Genomic DNA, 23,368 nt, shown 5'->3' on the forward strand with positions numbered 1-23,368 from the left:
AGACCTCAGGATACAGGAGTTGGCCCTCTCCCTTTTACCAAGTAGGAGTCTTAGGCCAGAGTGGCCAGGGACCTGTCCATGTCCACAGCAGGCTGGCAGCAGCATTGGACCTCTCTGTCCTGTCCTTCAGGTGCCCTCTGGTGGTAACAGCCTCAGATTTCAGTGCAGGGAGGAAGCATCTTAATAGCTGATATTCAGCATGACTGCCAAGCGTTACCTCATTCAGTCCTTACCACCCATTCTGGTGGGGATGGCAGCAGGGACGCTGGGGCTTAGCTCAGTCACCGCTGCCTGCAGGCTCCACCGTAGTGCCTGTCCTGCCCCTGCAACCCCCTGAGAGGCACTCTGTCTGCATCATGAATAGCATCATCCTTTCTTTGCACATGGTCCGGAGAAGTCAATGACTAGGTGCCACGCAGGGAGTTTGACCTGAAGTCAGACAGGGGTTTAGTGATCGAGCCCAACTCCCAGTGACCTCTACCACACCCCCTGGGCTAGGCCATGCTGGAGGTCACCGCCTTGGGCACCCGAGGAGGGATGCCACAGCCGCCAGCATATGCAGCTCATCCTGGCCCACAGAAACTCCCTCATTACCTAGATTTTTTAAACCCCATAACTATAAAGTATGTTATTAAAAAACAAACGAACATAACCCTCTGAATAAAATGAAAATGAGGGGAAATCTTAAAAAATAATGAGCATTTACCGGAAACCGACTGCAAAACATCAAACAGAGTAATTGAATTTACATTAAACCCCAAAATCAGCCTGGAATGAGCAATCACTTGTCTAGGAATCTGCTGAGTGACAGAAAGAGACCTTCCCCCTAGGCTGGACTGCAGTGGGGAAGGAACCATTTGGGGGAAGGCTCTTGGCAAGCAAAAAGAAGGTACCTATGTCTGTGCGAGAACTAACCTCTTCCAAACACAGGCGAGCATGTCTACTATTGTATTTTTTATTACCTCCACGTTTTGAAGCAGTTCATGACCAGCAGAGTGCTTTGGGGACATTTTTTTTTTTTTTTTTTTACAATAAATGAAAGTATTTGTTTAAGAAAAAGGCACGTGTTCCTTCAAATAGGTAAGAAAAGCTTCCAACCCCCTCCCCTCCCTTTCCCCTGTGGGTGCTCTAGAAATACTCAGCAAAGCGAGCCTTAGCTTCCCTAACCCCTCCCCTAGCAGCTGGGATGAGGCCAATATTCTCCTCACAGGTCATTTGATCTTGAGGTCCTTCAAGGCTGATTCCAAGCTCTGGAAGGAGATGAGCAGAACAGGCTGGTTCTCAAGTGTCCTGTAGACATTCTACCCACCCCAACCCCAGGAAGGCAGAGGACAGAAAACTTGGTCTTTGGGGGTCCAGCAGACCTGGTTTGAATCCCAGCCCTATGAGGGAGGTGCCTCCGCGTGCAAAGGCTCAGGTGTCAAGGGACTGCCTCTCATCCCTCCTACTGCACTCCAACGAAGTGCCTTTCTCCTTGAAGGACAGGGCATCCAGGGAGGCTGCCCGGGCAAAATGGGAGGAAGGGCCCCCGGCAGTCTGGTGGAAAGCCGGGGTGGGGTAAGACTCACCTTCACATCCCAGATGCTCATGCCACCGTCCATGCCGGTAGTGCAGAACTGCGAGCACTTGGCCTTACCCCCGCTGAGCACCGAGATCTGGCTGCAAAGATGATGAAGGCTTTACAGACCCCAGCCCATGCCTGTGCCTGTGCCTGTGCCTGTGCCAGGCTCCAGTCCAACCTGCCCTCCAGGAGCTCTTGGGGGCACTGACTTCAGTGAGAAGTCCTGGGGTTTGCTCGCAGAGAGCCTGGGAGGCAGGCTGTGCAGGATCACAGAACAGGGCTCACGAGTGCTTTAGGAACAGCAGTTGTGTGCAAGGTATAAAAGGCAGCCCAGGCAACTGGAACAAGATCCAAAGGCCTGGGCAGGGCATGGAGGATGTGTGTCTGGGGAATGTGTGTAGTGACAATAGGGTGGCAGAATAAAGGGAAAGATGGGGCTGGGAGATCGAGGAACTAGTTCTGAAGAGCTTTGAAAGTGGGACAAAGGTGTTTGGTCAGAAGACATCACTGTACCCGGCAGCCACAGGAGGGCTTAACTGGCTCGGTCAGAAAGTCTGGCCAAAGTTCTTTATTTGCCACAGGGTGCACACCTGAGGGTGGCCGGATTTGGAAGTTTTGGAGGGTCTTCTCGTCACACCCTAGTTCCTCAGGCTGCAGCTGGAATCTTGGTTCTGCCACCAGTTCACCAGTTTCTAGCCCGAGACCAGCTTCAGCTGTGGCCCCGCCCACAGCTGGTCACTGCCTGGCCAACCGAGAAACAGGCCCCGCCCCTACGATGGTCCTCACAGGACCGCGTCCTACAAACGCTGACTGGCTGCCCCCACTGATTATATCAACCTAAAGAGAGCTACCTGGCTCCCCAAACCAGGGGTCGCACCTCCAAGCTGCTAGGAAGAGTCCAGATCGGACCGCTCCAGGCCCCATCCGGCCCCGCCCCCACCTGCCTCCTTTCTTACGCAGCGAATCCAGGCCCACCCCGGCCCCCCAGGCCCCCCAGGCCCGCCCTCACCTGACGCTGTTCTTGTGCAGCGAGTCTAGGCCCGTCCCGCCGGCCACGCCCTCGGAGCTCGCCTTCTTGTCGAGGTTCTGGAAGCGCTCACGGGCTGTCAAGCCGCGCTGAGAGTTTTGCTTGGGCACGTCCAGCCGCCCACCGAAGCTCAGCGTCCCCGCGGCGCCGTCGTAGGTGAAAAGCACCGGAAAGCAGTCGTGGCCCTGTGGTGGGGGCGGTGCTATTTGAGCACAGGCCGAGGGCAGGCGCAGCGCCCCCATTTTCCGCCCGGGGAAACAGGCTGGAGGCAAGGCGAGCCAGCAGGGGGCATTGGTCCATGAGTCTGGCGGCAGCGCAGGCTGGATGGACTTGGATGGAGGAGCTACGGGGAAGCTGATGCCAGCTTGCGGATGCTGCCAGACCAAGCCCAGGTAGAGGGACCAGATGTTGGGGGTTAGCAAATACGGGTGGCTCCTACCCCAGTAAAACCAGTGTCTTGATGAGAAAACTTGTCTGGGACCTCTGGGAGCCCAGGGACCTTCTGTCCTAACAGGCCAAGTGGGCTTGATCCCCCTCTCGGACCCCCACCATGTTTGCTGAGGGTGAAAAGGGACTTGACCAAGGTGGGCAGAAGGAGGGAAGAACAGTAGTGCCCTCTGGACACATGGTAGAACTGCACCCCCCACACACACCCACTCTGAGCGAGGTGTGACCTTGTCATTTCTACTTGCCAATAAAATAGGCAGAGATGTTAAGATCCATCCAGGGCGTGATCTCCACCTCCCCCTCCTCCCTCCATGGCTGTTGGGGGAGCATTTTGGTGACAAAGCCATCTGCACTGAGCAGAACCCCCCTCACAACACCCACACTGGACATATCAAGTGAGCAAGAAATCAGTATTTACTATGTCAAGCCCCTGCAGTTGGGGAATATTTTTTGTTACCACAGCATAATGCAACCTATTCTAATCAATACAGATCTATGGACGAAAGGATGGATGGATGGAAGGAAGGGAGGGAGGACGCGGGGAAGGAAAGCGGGGAGGGAGGGAGGGAGGGGACACATGGATATAACTGCCTGGGCACCTCTGAGCTTGAGGGGAGACCTGTTTTAGTTCGCTGCTGCTTCCCTCCTTCCTTACCGCAGCCACCAGGCTGTTTTCTGTGATGAAGGTCACGGCCAGCAGTGGCAGCGTTTCAGAGGCCAGAGTTGTGACTCTGAGAGAGAGAGAGATGTCAGCCACCAGCCCCCTCCTGCTCTATGCCTTTGTTGTCCTCCCCTTGGGTGACCAGTACTCACGCCATCTTCTTGTCAGCATCAGCCAGGCACACCGTGCTGTCATGGCTGACCCAGGCCACGCGGCTGCCACTGGCTGAAAAGCAGACACCGTGCACCCAGCCGCAGCTACTGCTGGACTCGAACATCAGCTCCCCGAAGGGCATCTTGGAGCCCCATGGGGTGGGTGCTGGTCGCTCCTCCACTTCCTTTATGTAGGCTGAGAATATCCTGCCCACAGAGGGGGAAAAAAAGGTGGCAGTGTCTAAAGAGACTCCCTTCCTCAAACCAGCCTGGTAAGGTCAGAGCAATTGGCTAGAAGCTCATGATACCAGAGCCAGCTTTTCATGACCTGCACCTGCACAGGTGGTCAAGTCTGGGCCTCAGTGCCATCTTTGTGCAATGGAGAAGGGCCAGGGGGTCTCTTAGCTCAGAGTCCTGTGAACTCCCAGGACCATCCATTGGTGACACACCACCAGGTGTCCTGGTCCTCCTCATGCTGGCCACAACTCCAGCCCCAGATGCCCCTTCTCCCTCCTACTCTGCACCATGAACCATTACTTCCCCGTGTCTTGCACACTGCTGCTCTCACACGTTAATCTTCTTCTCTACATCCCAGCAAGGGGTCACCTGACAGATCAGGTGCCAACAAAACAGCTCCCTACCCACCAACAGAGCCTCATCAGGGCATCCTCCTCCCCATGCCCAGGACCTCCAAGGGGACCTCTGAGCCTGCTGGAGCCTTGTTTCCCAGGTGGAGATTCAGAGACCCAGGTCATCTGCCTGGAGCTGGGAGCTGGAGGCTTGGGAGACAGGGCTGCTGAACCCAGAAGTAAAGAACAGCCGATGGCTACTGGGGACTCTACATTCCAGGTCTTAAGACAATGAGGCAGCTTATCAGTCATTTATTCCTTAGTGTGAAAAAGTACACCACTCATTTTCCTTCAGACAGAAGCCAGGAAACTGAAGGGGTGGCAGATTCTAATGAAGCAGGAGAGGAAGGTCTAGGAAAGAAACCTTGTTGACATTAAGAGGTAGGAAGAGGCCAAGACTCTCCCCAGGCTAGAGACAGGAGCCAATGATGATCCTAGAAAGAGCAAAACCTCACAGAGCCCAGGTCACCCTGCTGGCAGCAGAGCTGGTCTGGAAGGCAGGGTATGGGGCTCCCCTCCACCCTCAAATGCCTGTCCCATTGATGTCAGGGTGCCACCCTCTCACCGGCACTTGAAGTCGCAGGAGCCTGCGGCCAGGAGCACGTTGTTGGGGTGCCAGTCCAGGCTGAGGACAGTGGAGCGAATGGGCTTCTTGATGTGCTTGCACACCCACCTGGATACGGCAGTCAGGTAGGAAGAAGAGAGAAGCAGACCCACTTACTCACTGTCAGGGGCCTCAGTGCCCCAGGGACTCCAGGCTCCCACTGTGCCCTGCAGACCAATGCGGTCCAGGAGAGAGGGATCTGGGCACTGCTAGCCGATGGGCCTGTCAGGGCCAGGTTCAGGCCAGTAATGTGTGGGAACTCTACCCTGTCTCCTTTAAAACTCACGACAACCGTGGGCAGGCTCAGTAACGCTACTAATTGGCTAGAGGCGGGATTTGAACTTGGGTCTCGCAGGCTCCAGCCTGAGCTCGTGCCTGGCCTGTGCCCTCAGGGATCCAGGGGAGATTATGATGTGGCCAGAAGCTTGTGGCTGGGTACTTTGGGCAAGTGACTTTGCCTCAGAACCTAACTTTGCTCACCTGTAAAGTACGAACAGAAGCCCAGTTCAGGGAGCTGTGGGGAAAGCAATGCCAATACACGTGCAGGGCTTAATGCGAGGACCACAGAGGTGGCCTGGTGTGGTTTGTCCCCTGTTGCTGAGACAGGGCTGTGGGAGCACCCAGTGGTGAGCAGAGCCCCTCACCTCATCTACGAGGTCCAGAGAGGTCACACTTCCCCAGGGTGGTGTGAACAGAGAGACCAACACCCCATCTGGTGTTTTCTGGGACACTCTAGTCCCACCACCTGTTGGTCTGCAGCCCCGCGTACCTCCCGGCCCATTCAGGCTCCGCCCAAACACCCACCAGTCATTTTCCTGTTCGAAATAGCAGATGGAGATGACGCGGGAGCCGCTGCCCACAGCGAACTTGTTCTCATTGGGGGCCCAGCGCACACAGCGAGCCGCCCGGTTGATCCGCAGGATGACAAGGGTGGGCTTCCACGTGCGGCCCTTCAGTGTCCACACATACGCATTGCGGTCTGTGCCGCAGGTCACAATGCGGTTACTCTCAGGGGCCCAGTCAATGCCTGTGGGAGGGGAGGGGACACTAGGTTGAAGGGAACTAAGCAGAAGTGGATGACTCTGAAGTTCCATTAGGAAGGGCTCAGAGGTCACAATCTGAATGAAAGTGGCTCCAGGGGGTGCTACTAGAGCTTATTGGGGGTGATACAGTTCCGACAACTATCACCAAACATGCTGGAAGGCCAAGCCAAGAGACAGAAAAGAAATGGGTTATTGGTAATGCTGAGCTGCTGGATCAGACCTTTCCTGAAGCCCCGAAACTCTGAGTTTTACAGTAACGTGAACCAGCATAATCCCTTTATAACTTAAGCCACTTTGAATCAGGGTTGTGTTACAACCCAAACTATCCTACCAACACAGTGAGTGCATGGAGGGCCCTGGTTAGTCATGTCTACCCCGTGCCTCCTTTCAGGAGGGTGGTCCCAGCCAGCCTGACCCACCTGTCACCTGCCCGTTGTGCTCCTTGAGCTCATGCACCTTGGCCCACTTGGCTCCACTCTTCTCATAGATGTGCACCTCGTGGTTGTTGGGGCAGATGGCAATCTCTGCAGGAAAGTCAGCAGGGTGTGGGGAGTCAGAAGATGCACACATGCCCAGGTTCCCCATTGCCCTTCAACTACCCTCTAGCACAGTGGTTCTCACCCTTCTGGCCCTTTAAATACAGTTCCTCATGTTGTGGTGACCCCCAACCATAAAATTATTTTCGTTGCTACTTCATAACTGTAATGTTGCCACTGTTATGAATCGTAATGTAAATATTTGACATGCAGGATGGCCTTAGGCAACCCCGGTGAAAGGGTCGTTCGACTGCCAAAGGGGTCGCGACCCACAGGTTGAGAACCACTGCGTCTAGCAGGAATGCCCTTCAAGACCAGCTGGGCAGCACTTTGTCCTTTGAGACTCTGACTCCTCTGCCTCAGAGGGGCCCCCTGAAGTCCCGCAGGCCCTGCTGGGGCTCTTCTTATGACACCTCCCCAGGGACTGGCCCCTCTCACATGTCCACCCTGACGTGCCCACAACAGTCTCATGACCTCTGGGAGCTTCGCCCAGTCCCCTGCTACTGCCCTCTGCTCTCAACTCGAGCCATGGTCCTTGCTGTCCCACCTCAGAGCCTCTGCACCTGCCCCTTCCTCCCTCCCTTCCTTTAGGTCCTGTACAAATGTCACCTCCTTTGAAAGGCCTTCCCTGGCCACCTTTTCTAAATCAGCACCTCTGCCTCCACTGCTTTCCCTTACCCCGTGTGTTCTTCGTAGCTCATCTCTCTACCTGCCACTGCAGGTTATGTCTTCAGTCCTTATCCCAGCCCCTCCCCCAGCCTGGGAACCCCTGCACCTACAGCCTGCCTACTCCTGTTCCTGCTCTTACCTCCACCCCTCAATGCCCACTCGCCTGGCTGCCCCTGCTTGTCCCAGCGCGGCTCATCCCTTCCCTCCTAAGCACCCAGGATCAGAAGTGAAGGAGGGGGACAGTTGGCCCTCACAGAGCCCGCAGTCAGGGTGCCTGGCCACTGTGTGCTCCGGGGGACGGAGGGCACTCACGTGTGCGGTCCTTGTTCCAGGCATGGCAGCTGATGGGCTCCATCAGGAAGCTGTGGTAGGCCATGGCTTCTCAGCTCCTGTGCCCAAGAAGGTGAGAACCCAAGTCAGCTCTGCCCCCGCCCCAGACCAGGCCCCAACTGACCTCACAGGAGGGCAGTGGGACCACCCTGCCTCCTAACTCTGGCCTGATGCCTTGCTTCACTCCTGGGACCTGTTTCCCTTGTAAAATGACAGCTCTCATGGGATGTCTTTGAGGCTCCCGGGAACAGAACAAGGATGGGGTGGGAAGTACGGGGGTGCTGAAGCCCCTGTGAGTGGGGTGCGCAGGGACCCTGCGCCAGGCAGGCCATTGCCCATCATCTGTGCCTCAGCTTTCTCAAAGATAGAGCTCCCCAGAAGAATGGGGTGAGGATGAAATGAAACGACCTCAAAAACCGAGAGCAGCGCCCTCCATACCCAGAGCCCTGGTCTTTCCCACTCTCTTCCGGGTGGGTAAAGAGTGGGGAGCTTCTGTGGCACCTGTGGGGAAGGGCACAGGCGGACAGGCAGGCAGATCCTATTTTCATCAAGAAAACCCACTTGCTGCTCCTGTGGCCGGGAGGATGGGCTGCACTGGGCCTGGCGTGGGTGGTGGGGTCTTTGGGGTCCCAGGGCGGCATGGATGTGAGCTGAAGGAGGGTCCAGAGGGCAGCTAGGTACCAAGAGGAGGGGGGACTGGGCCCAGCACTGCAGGTTCAGGCCTGGCGGCAGCAGCAGCAGCTACCGGACCTCCCGCCTGGAGAGGGGCCACAGCTCACCCCCCAGCTCAGGCCCTGCACCTCCCAAGCCTCCTCCCACCGGCTGGCTGAGCTGCAGGGGAGGCCATTGGGCCTGAGGAGGGGTGGGGTCCGCACCTAGAAGGGTCACCCCCCCACCTGCCTTTACCCTCACCCCTCCTCACAGAGCTCTGCTCATTCTGGACTGGCTGGCTCCTCCCAACAACTGCCCTCGCAGGCCACTCCCTCCCTCCTGGCTGTGACCAGGGGCGAGGCCCCCTGCCTCCTCTTCATGCTGAGCTTGGGGCCCTCAGCCATCTCCGGCCTGGAGCAGGCAGAACTCCTGGCCTTCACACATGCTACTCCCTCTGCAGGGAAGGCTGCCTTCTGGGGACATGCCCGATGTGCCTTCAAGGCCAGTCCTGCCCACATTTCACACCTGCGTGCCATTCTCTCCAGCCCACCTCTGTTCTACTAGGCCAGTGGTTCTCAGCCTTGGCTGCACGTTAGAATCACCTGGGAATCTTTTTAAAATCCTGATTTCTGGGCCTCATCCTCCGGAAATTCTGTTTCTTTGTTATGAGGTGGGGTCACAACATTCGTAACAAAGAAACAGAATTTCTGAAGGACAAGGCCCAGAAATCAGGATTTTAAAAAGATTCCCAGGTGATTCTAATGTGCAGCCAAGGTCGAGAACCACTGCACTAGGCAAAATCCTACTTATCAGTAAAGACCAAAGTGAACATCGCTTCTTTGGCAGCCCAGGCTCAGGCCACACAAGCTCATGCATGTTCAGCCTTGTACACACACAAGCACACTGCTCCCAGACATGTGTTTTCGGCCTTGCACACACACTAGCACATTGCTCCCACCATAGCTGCCTCCCCGGCCTATCTCCTTATAAGGCCTCTTTGTGTATGGCAAGGCCACGGAAGTGGCTGTGGTGGTGGAGCTGTCAGCCAGGTCAGCGTGCCTGAGGGGGTTTCCCCCAAGCTTCCGGTGCATCTGGACTGGGCCCGTGGTGGCTTCCAGTTGTGCTGGGGCAGGGTGTCATCACTGTCTACACTACAGATGCTCAGGAATGGGAGCGTCAGGCTGGTCTGACTGCTAAACTGTGCTAATCTGCCGCCCCCACCCCCACCACTCCAAGGTCACTAACAGGGCAGGGGCAGGCTAAGGCCAGAGCCCACTTCCAAACCCCTAGTCCAGCTGAGGCCAACCACCCTGACCCCTTCAGTCCCAGGAGGCCCAGAAGGAAGAAGCCCTGTAGCTGCATCCTGGGGGAGGGTGGGGGTCCCTGGATCCCAGGCTCAGGCTCAGAGTTGGTCAGCAGAACCCAACTTCCCAGCTCCAACTGCGTGGCCAGGCATTTCTGCCCCTTGCAAGGTCTTGGTAAGAGTGTCCAAGGACGTGTGAAAAGCCTGTCTAGCATGATGTTCCAGAGTTTCAGGCTGTGAAGATGGAGAGGCTGGGTCAGCTGAGGACAGTGGCCCCCATACTAGCAAGCCATGTGCCTGAGAGGACTTGGGGAGCTCTGACCATTTTTTCCTGGGGCTCAAAGGTTCATCAAGCTGGCAAAGAGGCCACGTGTGCAGTGGGGCAGGCAGGGGAGGGAGGTTCAGGCTACACCTATCAGCAGTCGCACTTTAGCATGAATTCAGAAAGAAACACTTCCTAGTCCACTGAACCAACACCTAAAAGGGGGCAGGGTTTCGGTTGAAGGGAGCGGGAGAGGGGAAGATGCACTTCCCTTTTTCATAACTTCTGCAAAGCACCTGAAACCAGCAAGAGCCTCAGCAATGACTCCCAACCCCCAGGTACAAAAGAGGAAATGAGAGCCCAGAGAGGGGAAGGACTTCTCTAGCCACTGTGGCCTCAGGGCTGTGGCCTCCTTGCTTAGGAATCAGTAGATTGTCTCTGTGTCAGACCCCGGGAAGCAGCCTTCACACTGGGCCCCCTGCCTCGGAACTTTGACTTAAGCCCAGGAAAACCTCTACCCTCACTGCCAGCCAATCTCCTGCCGAGGAAAATGCTGTCAGGGCTGCTTTGCTCAAGCACATCGTCTCAGGGATGATCTCTGGTGGAGACAAAGGCAGGCTGAGGCTGTGGCCTCCCGGACACCCACCCACTTGTCCTCATGGCTCGGTGAGCCAGCACTCTGTGGGCCCCACTCGGAGAGGAGGGGACCCTGGGCATGGCATTGGGACTTGCCCCCTTCACCCCCAGTCACCTCGGACACTGAGTGAGGCTGGGGGAACACGGACCAAATCCTGAAACTCCCTGCTCTGCCCCCGCCTGGAGCCAGGATCTCTCTGTGGTCCCCACGTCCACACGCAGAGAATGCTCGGTGTGAATGGACCCAGGAGCGCCCACGGCTGGTGGTGTGAGGGCAAAGAAGAGTGACATGGGGGCCAGGAGGGGGTGTGGGTCCCAAGGTGGGCTGTGGGTCTCCATCCAGGGGGTGCCAAAGACCGTGCACTGGGGCATAAGCCCCACGGGGACAGGGATAATTCTTCACCAATGTATCCCCAGAGCCAATCAGAATGCCTGCCAAACAGTAGATGCTGAATAAATATTTCTTGAATGTGGTTGAAGGAATGAATCATATCCTTTCATGTCTGTCTGAGGGGATGGGCTGTAAGGGATATGCCATATTACCTCAGTGGCACATGAATGCAATTTGTACATATTTACTGGTTTACTGGAGAGCATGTACTCAAGTTTTTTCCTTGATAGGGTCAATGATCAGAAAAGCTCAGAAACCTGCAATCTAGGGGGTCCTCTGAGGATACAGGGTGACTATAGCTCCTTCTAAAGCACAGCAAGTCAGGTGAAGGGTCCCAGGCCTTGGGGCCCCTTCCTTACAGTGCTGGGTTCGAATTATGGCTCTGTCCATACTGGCTGGGTGCCTCAGCCAATGCTTTCCTCACATCTCCATCCAGAAAAGGCTGGGGCTGGAAGGCACCCACTGTAGGTTTTTTCTTACTTTAAGAGAAGCGTTGCCAGCCTTCCCTAAACCCAGACGTTTGGCTGTATTTTCGGCTAATCCAGGCAGGAGGTGCCTGGAGCAAGGATCTCTGCTTTACAGGCACTCAGGGAAGTCCCCACCCAGCTCAGAGGCTGGCTGGAGAGAGCTGCCAGCAAGCCATTTTGCAGCATGCTAAGCAATTACTCAATTTCCTGTTGTGTGTGGAGCAGCCCTTGCCACCCGAGACAAACCAGCCAATTCCTCCTCCCTAATTCTGCTCCTGAAGTCTCACAAACCAGGCAAAGTCAAGTCAAGAAACACAAATGAAAACAATCACAAAACACCATAAAGCCCCAGTTAAAGTAACTCAAACAAAACAGAACAAAAAACCACATAAAACTTAATGCTGGCAGGGCTGTAGAGAAATTCTAATTTGTTGCTAATTTATTCAGTCTTTCAGAAGAGCGATGTGATAACGCTCAACTCAACAGCTGGGTAGGAACAAACAATAACATGAACAGGAAATTAAGATCATTAACACTCTTGGGTGACATAAATACATTTTTTTTGTTGTTAAGAAAATAGCCACTGAGGGTTCTTTTGGGTGGTTTTTTTTTCCCCCAAAGCAAACATGTTCATACTAACCCTCTTTGTAATGGGGAGAGGGTAGAAAAATCCAGATGACTACAGCTATGGAAAGAGTACATGTGATATCAACATGGTACTATTTAATGATTACAAGCACACAGGTAATAAACTAACTTTACTTGGCATCTCTAATGCCCAGGATTTTGACATACATTCTATTCTCTCTTCTAAACCAAGCCTAGTAAGTTTTTTGTTTTGTGTTGTTTTTATTTTATTTTATTTTTTTATATATTTTATTGATTTTTCACAGAGAGGAAGGGAGAGAGATAGAAAGTTAGAAACATCGATGACAGAGAAACATCGATCAGCTGCCTCCTGCACATCCCCCACTGGGGATGTGCCCGCAACCCAGGCACATGCCCTTGACCGGAATCGAACCTGGGACCCTTCAGTCCGCAAGCCTACGCTCTATCCACCGAGCCAAACCGGTTTCGGCTTGTGTTGTTTTTAACCTTCATCCTGAGACTCAAACAAAAGCCAAGATTTGCTCAAAGTCACACAGCTCTTAACAGGCACAGCAAACTCTGACCCCAAATCTCAGCGATCAGGTTCACCTGGACAGACTGATCCAGGTGGGCAGGCCTTACCATGGCAGCGGCAGCAGCAGCAGCACACATTTACACTCCGTGTGCCCGGCCCATTAGCAAGCGCCTTGCATGCGTGGCCATGCTTATGCTCAGACTTGAGAGGTCCCCGTTTTCCAGATGAGCGAGGCGAGGCCCCAGGGGTGGCGGCTTGCTACGGTCATGAGCCCGTGGAGGAGGACGCTGGCACTCTTACCGGGTCCCTGCGGCCTCACGGGCAATGGGTTCCCTACCCTCGGGCAGCACGGACCTCCGGGCAGGGCGGCCGGGAGCCGGGGGCGCCTCCAGTCCCCTGCTCCACACTAGCCAGTACTTCACTGTCACCGCCCGGCCCCGGCCCTGCCCTCCCCCCTCCGCCCCGGGACGGCCGGGCTGTTCGCCCGCAGCTGCCCCAGCGGGGCAGATCAGATCCGCCGGCGCCTGGGACCCCAGTTTCCGAGGCTCCGCAGCGCGGGACCCCTCGGCCCCGGCCCTGGGACACGGCGGGGGAGGGGGCGCCGCGCGGAGGGAGGGACGGGCGGGGACGCCAGCTCATTTCCCGCTGGAGCAACCCGGAAGGTGCAGGATGGAGGGGAAGTGCCGGGGCGTGGGTCCCTCGCCGGCCGACATAACGGGGGGCACCCACCGGGGGGCACAGTCGGGGAGGGGCGAGCGGGGAGGGGACAGGAGCGGGCGCGCGGGCCGGGGACGCGACCACCTGGAGGACGCCGGGTGCGGGGCTCCCCCCGTTGCCCACCCCTGGCCCGGCCCGCCGCCCTCACCCCCCGCCCCGGCCCCTCTGTGACCACAGGGCGCCCCTTCACCTCCGGGGGCCCCCGCATCTCCTGGCGGGCTTCCTCCCTCCCCGCCCGGCGCCCCCTCCCGCGCCCCCCTCATCCTCGGGCCCCCCTGATCCCCGCGCCCCCTCATGTCCAGGCGACCCCCTCGCCCCCCACCTCGGGCCACCAACCCCGCACGCCCCTCACCTCGGGGCTCCCGGCCGCGGACTCTGGGCAGTCGACGCGCCGAACCGGCTCTGGGACCCGCAGCCACTTACTTCCTCGTGGGCGGCGGGCGGGGCCTGGCTCCTCGGCTCCGAGGGGACGGGCGGGGGCGGGGGCGGGCGGCCGGAGGTCACAGGCCCGCCCACCTCCCTGGGTTTGGGGTGCACGGGCCCGGGGCACCCAGATGGCGTCCCCCAGCGCTGTGCGGTGCAGAAGCCGAGCTCAGAGGGGAGCGCAGCCCGAGCGCAGGCGGCGGCGTGCACGCCCCCCCCTCCCCCCGCCAGAGGGGGCGGGCTCGGGGTTCACCCGCGGGTGGCCCAGCTCGCAAGGACCGCCCCTTCCCTCACCAGCTGACACCCGCCGGGCAGCAAAAGTGCACAGGGCGTCGCCCAGGCGTGGGGTGGGGGGGAAAGGAAGGGTTCCCCGGATCCGTGTGCCCCGGGCGGGAGCGCACCCTGGCGCCCTGCCGCGCGCTGGCGGCCCAGGACCTACAGCGCCGGCTCCCGGCACCGCTGTCCCGCAGAGTCGGCTTCACCTGCGTGACCTGAGGCCAGGGGTCCAGGCCAGGGGACACCGGGCCGACTGGCTCAGAGCACTCAGGACCCCAGCAGAGGCCATGCAACCTCTCCGTGGTCACGTCCCGGGCAGACCCAAAGCTCTGCAAGGGGTGGAACGGAAGCCAGCGGTGCAGCAGGTACCCCGTAGTGCCTCTCACAACTGCACTTGTCCCACGGGAGGGGCTTGCCTTGCAGACCCTCTGAAAAGCCCGGGACTTCAGATAACGAAGCCCCTTCTAGGAAGCTGCATGAACTGAACACAACACGGAAGTGGAACAGCCACAAAGGAAGCCCGTCGACCTAGTGTGAGCTCAGATGGGAGAGAATCCCAGAGAACTGACCAGAGCCCTGGGCAACCTCAGACTGGTCAGCCGGAGCCGACCCGCTCCATCCAGAGGGTTCAGGTCACAAGCCAGGGGGCTACTTGGCTTTTAAGCTGGCGTGAGTTGTGTTTTCCTGTTATTTGTCACCGAAAGCATCCTGACAAACACGCACACCTGGACCCCGTTCTTCCTTGCGGAAAGTGAACTGAGGCAGCCTGATCTGAGGAAAAGACGCCCCATCAGCTTAGTGCGAGCAGAAACCATGTCTGTGTTGCTCACTCTGCTCTCCCCGCCGCCTGGAACAGCGCCTGGCCTATAGGAGGCCCTCAGTGCGCATCTGTTGGGTGAGCCAGCGTGAACGGACTTGGTGGTGGTAGGAAATCGAACCCAATCCTGGCTCCGCCACTTGGGCTGTGCTGTGACTTCAGGCGTCACTCCCCTTCAGCGCCTTGGTTCCCAGCTGTGAAGGGGGGCTGACTCAGAGCCAGCTGGGCTGCCCCGCGCAGGCCCGGGGTGGGAAAGCACGGCTCAAACAGGGAAGCGGCAGGGGTGTCGTTTGAAATGGCTCCCTTGGGGGACAGAGTTTTCTAAGCCTAAGAAGTGAAGCCACTTCTTGGGTGAGGGGCGTCTGGGGGTGGGAGAGTTCACTTGGAGTTCTGAGAACAACGCTAGAGCGTTCCGTTTCTTCCCGGAATCTGCCTTCCCCTGTGGTGCCCTGGGAAGAAGATGCTGTACTCCCTTCTTTTCCGCCTTCTCAGGTATCCAAGGAATGCAGCTGCACACCCAGGCTTCAGGGCAGGCTGAGTCCGAGGAAAGAGGGCGGTCAGTCAGGCGTTGGTGCAATGTGTTGGGGTCATCAGGGTTCTTTGACTTTCTGCTCCTTCCTCCTCACCGAACTGGCCTTACTGCCTCCGGTCACCAGAGGTGAGCCACGCTGCGGACATCTGGCTCAGCACCCGCTGGGCTGGCCCAGGCAGTGGGACGCCAGGGACAGAAACGTTTCCCATAAGAGCCCAGCGTTTTTCCTTTTCTCTCAACGTGTGCTCACCCCTGAATGCGGACCATGGGTCTCTCTCCCTGAGGTCAAGGGATTGCCCCTGATCCCTGTGAGCAGGAGGGAAGAGGGGAAGAGGGGAAGAGGGGAGACACTGTACCTCCTTCCCCAGGCCACACATACATGTGAGGTGGCTGAAGCCTGGGAGGGCGGATGTCCTCCACGGCTGAGGCTCAGAACGCACACAGTCAGCATTCCACATCCCGGGTCCTGTTTAGGGGCAGGCCTTCTCATAGGGCTGGCACCCTCTCGTGCACCCCCTGCCAAGCCACAGTTTTATGTGGCAGTTCAGTTGAGAAACTCGGGTCTAAATGAAACCCCACAAGGTATCATAGGAGGGGTCCCCTCCTGTCAGTTTCAGCGACATCGCTCTGCTCCTGAGCTTGGGTGAACAGAACTGGCCTTGGTCACTACTGTGCCTCCACTTCCTGCTCCCACCCAGTAGGGAGCATGCTTCTCAGGATGGCTGGGGCTCTGGAGATTGTCATGGTTCCAACATAGGAGTCACTCCCCCTCTGGGCTTGAGTTTTGTCATCTTTAAAATGTGGCAACAGCCCTAGCTGGTTTGGCTAGGTAGATAGAGGGTCCCGGGTTCGATTCTGGTCAAGGGCACATGCCTGGGTTTCAGGCTTGATCCCCAACAGGGGACGTGCAGGAGGCAGCTGATCAATGATTCTCTCTCATCATTGATGTTTCTCTCTCCCTCTCCCTCTCTGAAATCAATAAAAAAATATTTTTAAAGAATGTGGCAACAGCCCAGCCAGCGTGGCTCAGTGCTTGAGCATCGACCTATGAACCAGGAAGTCACAGTTCGATTCCTGGTCAGGGCACGTGCCCAGGTTGTGGGCTCGATCCCAGTGTGGGGTGTGCAGGAGGCAGCCAATCAATGATTCTCTCTCATCATTGATGTTTCTATCTCTCTCCCTCTCCCGTCCTCTCTGAAATCAATAAACAAATATATAAAAAAATAAAATAAATGTGGCAACAACAGTTCCAACACTACAGGGTTGTTGTGAGCAGTTAATGCCTAACGATTGTTTACCTCGGTGCCTGGCACAGCTAGCTATTCTTACAGTAATGCACCAAGGGGTGGGTGAAGCACCCTTCCTCATGAATCCCTCAGGTGACTGACTCTACTTCAGTGGTTTTCAAAATTGTTTTGCTCAGGACCCAGTGATATATAGACCAAGTACACACCTCTATGTATATCTGAAACGTTAAGTACTGTGAAACGATACTTACTCTTACTATGTGTAATAAAAAAATCTGTTGTTTTCTTGTCTTATTTATTTTTACTTAGTGTTAGCTTTGATTACATTAACTGCTAGTATTACAAATCAATCCACATGTAGTAAATCTAAGTACAGTGGGGACATTTCTCTTTCCAGGAACAACCCCTTTACACATCCTGGTCCCATCCCCAGTGGAGGGCTCCTTCTTGTGTGGTCCTTAGCCTCTACCTGCTCCCCTCCGGTGAGGGAGTGGAAGGAGAGGAATCTTGAGCTCTCTCCAGAGGCCAGTGGTGTCCTAACTTTGAAGCTCGGTGACGCCTCAGGACCCACAGGATGTCTTCTGTTCTTTTCTGTCTGTTCCTCCAGATGTTTGTGCCTCCTGGTGTGTGTCCCCCTGGATCTACTTTCCACTCTTTTCCCCTCTGCTCTGGGCCTCAGCGCGCTCACCTGTATAGACTGCATTCGTGAGCTCCCTTGCCCTCTGACTTCCAATTTATTTTAACCAACGGACGTCACCAGCATTGGGGTGGGAGGTGGACAATGCACTTGTCTTTGTATGTCAGTTTCACTGCTTCCCCTGTTGCGTTTATGGCATCCCTCAGTTGCCGGCCTGCTCTCTCTCTGCCCCACGCAGCTCACATCTGGCTCTGGAGAGACATTCAAGCACCCTCGCCCGTCTTCAGGGGAAAAGTCTGCTCCAGGAAAGTCTGGTTTCTGCTCTCGCTGCCCTCAGAGCAGCCAGCCTACCACATCCTGATTTCATAGGCATGTGTCACATCACAGACACTATGCTCAGCAAACACACAGAGGTCCGTATCGGAAAGACAATCTAATCTCTCAGCAGGTTTCAGGGGAGGGGTAGGTAGTCCTTACTCTTCCCCCGTGGGCATGGGAGGAGGGCTGACACACTCTCCGACAGAATTCTTATTTCCAAATCAACCTTGAGATGAGTATTTGCTAAGGGTCACAATCTGATTTTTGCCCCCACCTTGCAAGTCCTGAACAGGTGTTTTATTTTTATAAAATGCCAGTCATGACCTAGTAAATTAATTTTTACAATCACTGCTGGGCTCTTACCCTCACTGTGACCATACTTCCCTTCTCTGAACTGAAGGAGTGTATTAGTTTCCCATTGCTGCTGTGGTAATTGCCGAACAGGTGGCTGTAAACAACACAGGCGGATTCTCTTACAGTTGTGGTCAGGGGTCCACAACCAGTCTCCGCGGGCAGGTGGCATTCCTCCTGGAGGCGACAAGAGGACTCCATCACCACTCCCCTCCGGCCTCCCTCCTATGAAGATCCTTGTGATAATGGTGGGTCCTCCTGGATCATCCAATATATTCTCCCCGTCACATCTTTAAATTAATCCCATCAGAAAAGTTCACAGGTTTTGGGGATTAGGACATGGACATCTTTGGGGGCATTATTCTACCTACCACACTTTGCATAAATTATTCACAATAACTTAGATAACATAGCTTATAATTCACATTTTGATCTGTACTGACTATCCCACATTGGGGTAGCTTCATTGCCTTAGCTACACTGCACGCCCCTGGGGGAAACCTGGGCCTTCACATCATTGCCTCCAGAGTTGGACACACATGGAGGTAAACTACTTGTGATGACTGTTGGGCCAAACTGAAGGGTGATGCTTAAGTAATTAATCTGTGTTCTGAGGCTGACTCTGGTTTTCTAATACTATTCTGGAAAGAACTACTTAATTTTTTTTGGTTAACAAAAGCCTTCATACATTGTTTCCTACCCTATGCTATTCTGTTATTAAGGGTCTCCATGCCTACTATAGGGCCAGCGCTAAGCCTGGAAGCAAATCCCACCTTTGCTATCTAATGGAGTTACTAATACTGCATTACTTACTGTTTTACCGGCAGGGAGACTGGGGTTCAGGTATGTTAGTTATTCCCAAGGTTACACAGGTTGGCAGAGCCCTGACACCAAAGCCCAAAGCTTCAAATCAAAGGGCTTCGGTGATGACCTAGGTCCCCTCCAGAGGGTAGTCACTGTGGACCACGCCTGCCTTGTTCTCGAAGGTCGGGTGAGAGGAGGAGCTTCCACAGTCGCATAGACCCCGGCACTGCACTACAGCACAGAAGGTTTCTGGTTGCCATGCTTGGGATGGGCGGTCTTCCATGGGTGAGAAATGGCCTACGTTACAAAAAAGGGAAAAAGACTACTCTGTTGGCTATTAAGTTCTTGGTGGCAAAGTTCACATTGTTTCTCTAAAAACCTCTGGGCTCACTAGCCAAGTCATGTGATTTAATGAAAGTGAAAAGAAATGAGCTAATTCGTAAGTTTTGGCCTGCTTTTGTCTTTCCTCTCTCTGTGACAACAACCTTGCTGATATGCTGATGCAAACACATATGCACAAAGGAGCCCTGCCAGCAGGTCCAGAGAGAACACGGCAGCCAACAGGGAAGGGGCATGCCCCCCAACCTGGCACGCCGGGTGCTTCTGGGTCCTCTCCTGGAGGGAAGCAATGCTCCCACGAGTCACCAAACGGGCAAAATAACTCTTCTGAGACTATCATGATGTCCTCTGAGAAGCACTGTTACCAGGGCCCTAAAACTAAAGTTGTGTTTGAATCCCTGCTCTACTTCTCCTGGGCCAGTGAAGTCAAGAATATGGCCACAACTCAAGGCTACTCTATATTGATTTACTTTGTTATTCATTTATATTTACACCTCTCAAGATTCGCAGCCTTGGAATGTCAAACTTCATGTCTAATTATGATGAAAATAACTTAGCTTGGGCACAATAATCACTAAATCAAAATAATAACGTGTCATTTCCTCTTCCACACGCCCTCGCATTATGCCCTCAGCGGCACACGATTACAGCAGTTCCTGCTGCAGGCACAGGGCACAGGGCCCAGACCTCGGGTCTCAGAGCAGGCTCCCATTTGGGCGTGGCTGCTTAATGGTGGTGGGCATCTCTGTGCACCATGGGAACAGTCCACCTACTTTGCAAAAGCACTGCAATGCTAAAAGATAGCATGCAATAAGTGGTTCTTTTGGTTGAAGAAAAACCATTTGTATTCACTGTAAGAAACGAATCATCTAAGATTTTACCTTAAAAACAGGTCTAAAGAAGAACTGATTAAGTCTTTCTACTAAACATGGAAATATTATAAGGAAACAGAACCAAAAACATATTCAGTATTTTTATTTAAGTTTTTAGCAATTTACATATCTCTCCACCCTTTAAGTTAGTGTGACAATTTCCATAATAAACTACTAAAAGAGAAGCTTTGGTCAAAAATGGAATGAAATAGCAAAAACAAAAACAAAAAAAAACAAACAAACAAAAAACCAAAATACAAACAAAACTCAATCACTGCTGCTTTTAAAAATCCAACACTTTCACCAATTATATTCAAACAAAACCACACAAACAACATTTGCGCGATATGTGTCTTCAGTGTTTCCTTGCGGCTGGCTCTCCTCACCATCATGCACATGGTGGAGCTGCCGTGGGGCAGTTTGTCAGTTTGTCATGCTGGATCTGGGAGGCTCACTCAGCTTCACATTATCCGGAGGCCCTGGATGGAAGACTCTAAGGTCTTGAAAATGGAAGGGAGAACACTAATGGTTACTGAGGACTGTATATCCTGGCATTTTCCCCACAGCGCCATACTACTCCCCCTCCTCTCCTTGGCTGAGGTGCAGGCCCCTTGTGCTCCTTGTACCTCCAAATCTGAGACACGCTCTCCCAGGACTCTGCCCAGAGCCTCTCCAGGACTGCTGGCCCTTCCAGGCCAGGTGTTCCTCTGTCTCCACTACCCCAGCCCACAGGTTCTGGGCACACACCTCCTTATCTGTTCATCGGCCCTTACTGACGAGGGCCACCTGTGCACACGACCCTTGCCTCTTCACCACACTCTAGTTCAGCCGTGGGCAAACTACGGCCCGTTTGAAATGAATAAAACTAAAAAAAAAAAAAGACCGTACCCTTTTATGTAATGATGTTGACTTTGAATTTATATTAGTTCACACAAACACTCCATCCATGCTTTTGTTCCGGCCCTCCGGTCCAGTTTAAGAACCCATTGTGGCCCTCGAGTCAAAAAGTTTGCCCACCCCTGCAATAGATGCCCTAATGGCAGGTACTTCTATGTTTCCATAGGCCACACAGCAGTCAGCCTACTACACAACACAGCAGGTGCTCAAAGGTGGATGGATTGAAGGGAAAACTGCACTGGGACTTCCCAGCTCACACAAGTGCAAAAAGAGAGAAAAAGACCTGGCCTGAGAGACCAAAGGATAAAGGGCATGACTGTAACCACCCAGGTGGTGCTACCTACAGATGCCCAGGACTAAAAGCATATGAAGATTAAAAAAAGGAGTGGGAGGATACTTTTAGAGAAAGATGGTTTGTTTCTTCAGAATATTCTGGAGGCTTTTCCATACTATGTATTTGAACCAAGGAGGGGAAAAAACATCATGGAAATGTACAACAGCAAAATTCTATAAAGCTGGAGTATACAGAGTCCTTAGACTTGTCACTACGCCTTCCATCAGGCCTCCTAAACCTCTCTCTGTCCAGAGCCTCCTGGCCACAACCCCTGCCACAGCTGGAGTTCATAGCCTTACCACCTGTACCCTGGACTCAACAGCCTCTGCCCCAAGCTCTTGTTGCCGAGGCCTCCCACGCCTTACAGCCTGGTGCTTTTCTACATCGGTTCTGGAATAGCTTTTAGTTGTCTGTAGACAAAGCCCAGCGTCCTCTCCCTGACCATGCTATGCTCTTTTCTCTAGTTCCATCTTCTGCATCTGTAGGACTCACACCACAGTCCACACCACTGGCAGTGCCTTGAATATAGTGTCCACTCTCTGAGCTCCGGGCCTGGTCTGCACAGGCTGCTCTTGCAGCTTAGAATGCTTGTGCACCCCCTTCGCCCCCAACCATTCCTGAAATCCCACTGCATCTAGGGATGCAGCTCTTCCCTGCAGTGCTGGCAGTCCATGCCTCCCCCTAAATTCCTCGATGTAAAAACAGAGGCACTGGCTTCTCTTCTGGAGCTCCAATTAATCCCCTGACCCTCCTCTCTCTCCTACCAGACAAGCCCTTCAGGGGCTCCTTCATCTCAATATCTTCAGTACCCAGCACCATGCCTGGCACCCAGAGGACACTTAGTAAATGTTTATTAGACTAATTAGTGTAAACCGTACAAATATATCTGGTAGCTAAATTTAGACAGGTACCCACACAGGGCCGGCTACAGAAACAGCACTCAACTTTTCCTCAATGAATAGATGGACATCTAGAAAGAAATATATATTCCAAATCATTGGGAAAATGTGGTTTCCTGCTAATGACCTTTAGGTTTTAAAGACAACTACAGTGTAATATCTTAAATTTTTGCTTTGCATTGGCTTTGATATTTTGTTTCAAAAAATGAGAAACATTTTTCTCATAGGAAGTTTTAAAACAGGATTTGTTCTGAAAGGCAGAAAATACCTTGAAATCCCAAATTGTCATGGCTCCATCGATGCCAGTAGTGCAAAATTTGCGACAATCTTGCTTGTCCACCTCATAAATAGATACTTGACTGAAAAAAAAGCAGAAACAAGAGATTGTAAGCCACATGGTAGAAGTGAGCCCCAGCCTTCCTGACAGGATGAGGGCATTTCAAGGAAACTGTCAACTCCTGAATATCAAGTTGTCTATTAATATTAGGCTGCAGCAATCTGACTCAGAAAATATGAAAATGCACCATATTCCCAGATGGCCAGAAGAGAAAAGACTGATATGAAGGAAAGGTTAAGAACCCACCTTAATTAGTGATGTGGAGAACAAGACAATCCAGGCCACACAGCCTGCAAACTTCCCAGTAGCAGGATGTGGCCAGGACCACAGCCATGATTGAAAAAGAAACTAATTTAAACAAACAAACAAACAAACAAACAAAGGCAGGATGAAATGCGACTGAAATTCAATCAAGACAAAAACTCCCAATGACTCTCTGACAACCAGGGCATATAAGCCAAGAGCTCTCCTTCATTTAAAATTAATCATTATAAATGCCAGTAATAGTCAGACACACCACAAAATCCCAACCACGCAAAACAGAGGAACACAAATGAAATAACTTGTCTCAGCCTAATTATCTGAAAAACTTCCAAGAAAATCAATTCTGTAGCTCAGATAGTATCTTCCTTTCTCCTCTAAAATGACTAGAATATTACCTCTAGGGAAGGGGGTGGTACATACTACCAGTGAGCTACGAATGGATTTTAAAATTTTAAATGGTTGGAAAAAACCCCAAAACTATTATTTCATGACATGTGAAAATTATGTGAAAATTCCAGTGTCCATAACATTTTACTGAAATACAGCCATGCTCATTTATTTACATATTGTCCATGGCAGCTTTTGTACCACATGGAAGAGTTGAGTAGTTATGACACAGACCATATAGCCCCTAAGAGTCTAAAATATAGACTATCTGGTCCTTCACAGAAAAAGTTTGCTAATCCTGCTCTAGGGCAAACAGGACTTAATATCTGCAAATAAAAGTAAGCATGTCACTCTGCAAGGGTCTGTCACTTTATTTTTAAACTAAAAGTCTCAAAGAAGCAAAGAGAGTTGTTTCTTTCCTGATA

At 53.5% G+C, this 23,368-nt stretch overlaps 2 protein-coding genes across 4 annotated transcripts in view; both read right to left on the reverse strand.

The window, feature by feature from the left end:
- Positions 1-679: 679 nt before the first annotated feature.
- Positions 680-13,839, reverse strand: ARPC1B (actin related protein 2/3 complex subunit 1B). Its single transcript, XM_059691781.1, has 10 exons — positions 13,562-13,839; positions 7,642-7,718; positions 6,544-6,648; positions 5,886-6,108; positions 5,043-5,150; positions 3,849-4,055; positions 3,691-3,766; positions 2,571-2,773; positions 1,569-1,659; positions 680-1,250 (listed from the first exon to the last, which is right to left on the reverse strand). The coding sequence occupies exons 2-10, from the start codon at positions 7,703-7,705 to the stop codon at positions 1,212-1,214; spliced, it is 1,116 nt and encodes a 371-aa protein (XP_059547764.1). The 5' UTR covers positions 7,706-7,718; positions 13,562-13,839; the 3' UTR covers positions 680-1,211.
- Positions 13,840-19,913: 6,074 nt separating this feature from the next.
- ARPC1A (actin related protein 2/3 complex subunit 1A) overlaps positions 19,914-23,368 on the reverse strand; it is a 29,240-nt gene continuing 25,785 nt past the window's right edge. For all 3 annotated transcript variants that reach the window (XM_059691784.1, XM_059691783.1, XM_059691782.1), the window contains 2 exons: positions 22,224-22,314; positions 19,914-20,325 (listed from right to left, as the gene is read on the reverse strand). In XM_059691784.1, coding sequence (XP_059547767.1) covers positions 20,287-20,325; positions 22,224-22,314 — 130 coding nt within the window. In that variant the 3' untranslated portion in view covers positions 19,914-20,286. The remainder of the gene's footprint in view (positions 20,326-22,223; positions 22,315-23,368) is intronic.

Source organism: Myotis daubentonii, chromosome 4 (assembly GCF_963259705.1).
Source record: "Myotis daubentonii chromosome 4, mMyoDau2.1, whole genome shotgun sequence".
In the NCBI taxonomy this organism is placed as follows: Eukaryota; Metazoa; Chordata; class Mammalia; order Chiroptera; family Vespertilionidae; genus Myotis; species Myotis daubentonii.

Excerpts from the sequence above, each read along its gene's own strand:
- ARPC1B (XM_059691781.1), bottom strand. The coding sequence starts at position 7,705 with ATGGCCTACCACAGCTTCCTGATGGAGCCCATCAGCTGCCATGCCTGG. Across the intron at positions 1,660-2,570 it reads CTGCACAAGAACAGCGTCAG|CCAGATCTCGGTGCTCAGCG; the intron begins GTGAGGGCGGGC and ends TCATCTTTGCAG. Across the intron at positions 1,251-1,568 it reads TGAGCATCTGGGATGTGAAG|AGCTTGGAATCAGCCTTGAA; the intron begins GTGAGTCTTACC and ends ATCTCCTTCCAG.